The sequence below is a fragment of the Aphelocoma coerulescens genome (genome assembly GCF_041296385.1).
Source record: "Aphelocoma coerulescens isolate FSJ_1873_10779 chromosome Z unlocalized genomic scaffold, UR_Acoe_1.0 ChrZ, whole genome shotgun sequence".
Classification (NCBI taxonomy): domain Eukaryota; kingdom Metazoa; phylum Chordata; class Aves; order Passeriformes; family Corvidae; genus Aphelocoma; species Aphelocoma coerulescens.
Window position 1 is genome coordinate 9,630,412 of NW_027184085.1, and position 4,946 is coordinate 9,635,357.

The 4,946-nt window shown below is 53.1% G+C and overlaps 1 protein-coding gene across 1 annotated transcript; it reads right to left on the reverse strand.

The window, feature by feature from the left end:
* Positions 1-1,190: 1,190 nt before the first annotated feature.
* On the reverse strand, positions 1,191-4,318 carry CCL21 (C-C motif chemokine ligand 21). The gene is made up of 4 exons (XM_069002144.1): positions 4,142-4,318; positions 3,496-3,616; positions 3,206-3,383; positions 1,191-2,889 (listed from the first exon to the last, which is right to left on the reverse strand). Exons 1-3 carry the CDS (start codon positions 4,209-4,211, stop codon positions 3,221-3,223), a joined length of 354 nt encoding a protein of 117 aa, XP_068858245.1. The 5' UTR covers positions 4,212-4,318; the 3' UTR covers positions 1,191-2,889; positions 3,206-3,220.
* Between the last annotated feature and the right edge of the window lie 628 nt (positions 4,319-4,946).

A 4,946-nucleotide genomic window follows, 5' to 3' on the forward strand; every position in this document is an offset into this window, starting at 1 on the left:
GCAGATTCAGGTCCTTTGTGAAGAAGGAATTTTGGTGCCCGCTGAGTGCTGCAGGTCCCAGCTCATCACCTCTGTCAGGGAATCTCCTCAGAGGTGTCTGCCTGGTGCCGTCTCACCGTAGCAGCGCTGTGGCCATCTGTTTCACACCTGCCTCAAGAGTAACCCTGCCACTTTGTTTTCCTGGGAAGCAGCATTTGGCAGTAAAGCTGGAAGCAGAGTGCAAACACCTGTGTGTGTGCAGGCACAGGCACACATGGGGTTACATGCGTGCATCTGTGTCCATGCTCACGTGTGCCTTCCTGAGCAGGGGACAAACTCTGGTGCACTTCCAGACCCTGGGTTTTGGGTAAATTTTAGGGCAAACGAGAACACCACCACAGCCATGTCATTTTAACCTGTTTTAGCCTAATGGCCTCCTAGCATTTAAAGGGAAAAAGCTCTTCTGTGCAGTGTTCACTTCCACAGCCACAGAGACACCAGGGCATGTTTCACACATGCTGGTTCGCTCCTGCCGTTTTCTCAGGCTTAGTTGTCTGTGGTTGCAGATGTATTGGGCTGGACCTCATTTCTAGAGAATTTTTGTGACCACTTCACAATCCCCTGACACCACAACTAGCACAAGGAGTTCATCAGAGGCAGGGCCAACCTTAAGCCCTGGATGCAGTGTGTCCTCATCAAATACAGGGCTTCATCCAGCCCTCCCCAGCACCCCCAGCTGGCTCCTTGTATGCAGGTGTCAGTTCCCAGGATCCCAGCAAAGCACATCCTCATTAATAACCTGTTTTATTGCTGTTATCCCAAAGCAGCAAGGAGCACAGAGCCCCTGCTTTGAACAAGCAGTGCACATCCAGGATGGGTCGGAGTTGGAGGGACAGGCTCAGCCATGAGCAAGGATGCTGTGTCCAAACCAGTGCTGTGCCCATGTTTGCTGGCACCTCAGAACCCCTCACTGGGGTCACACAAGCAACCAGGATGTCTCCACCTTGCTGGGCAACACAGCTACAAGAGAGGGGACTTGCATTGCTCCCCTGTGCCAAGAGCTCCCAGCCCAAGCACCCCAGGGATGCATCGCACAGAAACACTGCAAAAGCCTGGACCTGGGGGATGAGGATGTGTGGGGCAGGAGTGGACCCCACCATGCAGCCCTTCCCGCCCCACCAAAGCCCATCACAACAGCCGGAACGAGTGAGTTTGGTTATAAAGCATATTTTATTGCCACACATCCTGTCCAAAAGCCGGTCTGGCAGACGGCCACGTGCTCCGTGTGGAGGAGGCGGCAGCAAGGAGACAGCTCAGTGCCTGTCCCGTGCTCAGAGCCGGTATCTTGGACTTCACAGTTACTTTACACAGCCTCAAAATAATAGACCTAAATGCCCTCTTAATAAAGCAGTCAAGCCAGATACATGTACTTGGTAGAAACACTCAGCTACAAGCTTTACTCTGCCGAACACACAGCCCGTGCTGATACTGTTAAGCTCTGCAAATCCTATTATTGCATTTATATGCCTTAATAGACCTTTACTGACCAAAGTTCACATTCAAAATCTCTGCAAGCAGATAGCAGTGTGGCTCTAGTACAGCTGTTCAATTTGCTCCTTCTCAGCACGCCAAGAAGTGTGAGTTGCAAGTACAGGGAGATGCCATTTCCCCTCCAGCCCTGTCCCAGGTGTCTGTCCCACGTCTACCTGCAGTCTCACCTAAAGGTGTCCTCCACTTAGTGACTTCCCTCACTAAAGGTTTGGGATAGAGATGGTCTCAAATGGCTGCAGGATGTCTACAATTAATTTTTACGAAATCTTCTATTCCCCCACTTTCACACCCTCACATGCATTTTTCACCCTGTGGGCTTTTCAGATTTGGTAAATAAGTATAAGAGGGTTCCTGGTGCTTTTTTTCCCAGAAAACTAAGCATTTGTCTTAACAGTGTCTGAATCCCTAACACAAGCAAAGCCAGCATAAAGAAAAGGATAAAATCCCACTAAACCGAACAATTTGTTCTGATTTCATTGCAATTTTGTAGCCAGGGGAGCTAAAAGGGTGTAATTCCACTAAATTGAAAAATTAGTTCTTATTTCATGGAAACGTTGTACCTAAAAAAGAAAATTAAAAAACCAAAGGGACAAATTGTGGCTATCTTTATCCAAATTACAATGCAACAGTGCACCATAAAACCTGAAATACTAGAACAGCCCAGACACAGAGCCCCACTGTTACCCCAAAACTCTCCATCTCAGCCACTATTAATTGCTTTGCAAAGAAGCACCCAGCAAGCAGCTCAAGTAGGACCACAGGACTCTGGACCTGCCTAGTACCCCACGGCCTTGCAAGCCAAAAAGGAGCAAAGAGATGAGAGGAAAATAAAATGCAGCCATGGTTTATTTGGTAGAAAAATAAGAGAAACCTTCCAGAAAATCTAGCCTGCAGCATAAGGGCTACTTTGTGAAGCACGAGGAGACAGAAGTAAAGTCTTTCAGGAAGACTGAATGAAAGCACAGTTTTCAAATATAAATACAAATGTATAATATCCCCCGAAAAAAGTCATAGGAAAAGCGGCCATCCTGCTAGGCTAAATAACTCCCCTTCAGTGGGAAGCCTGTCCACTTCCCCCTAGGGGCCATGGCTCAGCTCCCACTCCCAGGTCCCCACCTATTTGGCCGTGGGACAAGTGAGGACCTGGGTGCCTGCTTTGCTGAGAACACCCAGGCACTGCAGGTGCTGGGGATCTCTGCGTCAGGCATAGCAGCAACAAAGAGGTTCTGGGGCAGCGGGAATCCTCCCCAGCCTGCCCCATCCCCGCCCTGGGGTCGGCGGGTGGGTGGGTGTGTGGTTTGTGTATCTCCATTGCCATTGCCGGGCCGTGGGTCAGTCACCAGTGGGAAGGCATCCATCCTAACAAAAGCAAGGAGGAGAGGGTGAGATGGAGAGGGTCTCAGCAAGAAAACCCACCCCAAATGGGGGCCATTCCCTGGTGTGACCTGCCTTGCCCATCCCCAAGCATTGCCTTATCCCAGCAGCTCCAGAAACAAATTCAATTTCAAGGCAAGCACAACACAGGAGAGAGCCGTTCCCTAAGTGCCTCCGTGCTCCAGCCATGGCTCTGGCAGCTCTCCCAGGCTTTGCACCAGGAGCTGAATGCCCACCCACCCACAGAGAAGGATCTAGAATGGGGTGCAGCACCCTCACCCTACTGATCCCCCTCACCCACCTCTTCAGGCCTGACTTAGACCCGCTCCCGCCTCTGCTTCTTGGGTCTGCTCCTGGGACGCTGGGTCTGTGCCCTGCTCTTGGCATTCTTGGCCTTCTTGTCCAGGTGGCGCATCAACTTCTGGACAGCATCAGAAGAGGGAGAGGCACAGATTTTCTTGTTCTTCTTGGTGGTTAACCTGGGGGAGCAGCAGAAAGATTTGCTGGAGGCGGGGAACAGCGGGAGGACAGGGGAGGGTTTGTCTGAAGCCAGACTGTTCCAAGTGGTCCTGACCGCCACAGGGTACTCACACAACAGCACGCAGAAAACATCCCGACTCGGGTCCCTGGAGGCGGTAGGATGTCACCACACCAGTGGGGATGTCTTTCTTGCTGTGCTTCAGGCAGCAGTCTGAGGCCGAGCTTCCAATGCCTGTGAGCAAGGAGGTGATGTGGGATTTGGGATGGTCAGTGAAACGGAACATCTTCAGCACAGAGTGCCAGCTGACAGCACAGGGCTTGCTTGGTGTCACTGCTGGGGGTGATCCTGGGCAGAACGTGGCGTTGGAAGCTCTCAACCCCAGTGCCCAGTTACAGGTCAGTCCTGGCCCCAGGAATATGAGACACCACATCTGAGAGCGGTGGAGGGGAAACTGAGGCAGAGATGAGCTCCTTGAAAAGGGACCGAACCTCATTCTCCTGTCTGTTCTTTTGAGCTCCGGGTGCTGCTGCCCCACCAGCCACGTGCACACAGACGCGCTCCCAAGCCGAGCAAGCACCGCAAGCCAATGCCACAGGCGCACAGACACTCACAGCCTCGCACACAGCCGCAAACCCCCGAGGCCAATGCACTAAAACACCCCCCTCACCAGCCAGCACCCTGCACAGACCCCACTGAGTACCTGCACGCCCTGTCCCATACCAGCAGAAGCAGGCAGGAGGGCTCCTCATACCTCACCTTGAGCCTGGGTGATGAGGAGGGTGGCAGCCAGCAGCAGCAGCAGCAGCAGGAAGAGGCGGAGAGCCATGGTGCTGCCTCGGGTGCTGAGCAGGACAAGGCTTGGGAGCAGGACAAGGCTTGGGAGCAGGACAAGGCTTGGAAGCAGAACACGCACTGCTGCCTCGTGCTGAGGCTGCTCCTATTTATCTCTGGATTCCTTGCTTTCGTTTTCGGACAGCCTGGCAGGCAGCCCACCAGCCGGCCAAGGGCTGCAGAAGTAGAGGGTGGGGGATTCCTGTAAGCTGCAAGCCCCCCTTTACAGACACGTCCTGTCTTGTTCCCAGCTGCCCATCACGGCGTGGGGTGCCAGGTGGGGGACATGCTGGAGATACAGCTCCCATCACAGCTAGATGAGTTTGTGGGCTCCAGTTTCCCACACAGTCTCACAACCTGCCACTACCTGCTCTCAGAGGGTCGGGTGTTTACTCCCCTGAAAGGGACCTTGGAAACTAGCCAAGCTGTTAAAGAAACCAAGGAGTCAACCTGTTTTGCTCCCCCACTTCATGATTTGCTTCCAAGCCAAACCACTGACACAAGTAATAGGTGAGAAGCGTCTCAGGGTGAGCCCACAGCCCTTCCCCCTGAGCCCCCATCCATGTCTGGCTGCCTCGGGGAGCTCCCCAGCTGAACAGAGCTGAATACAGCTGTAGGGCTGGGATGTGTGAGGGCCAGACTGCAACGGGGCTGGGGGAAACAGCACAGCCCACCATATTTTGGTGCTGATAGCAAATTGTGAGGAGCTGAGGATGAGTGGGGACCTTGA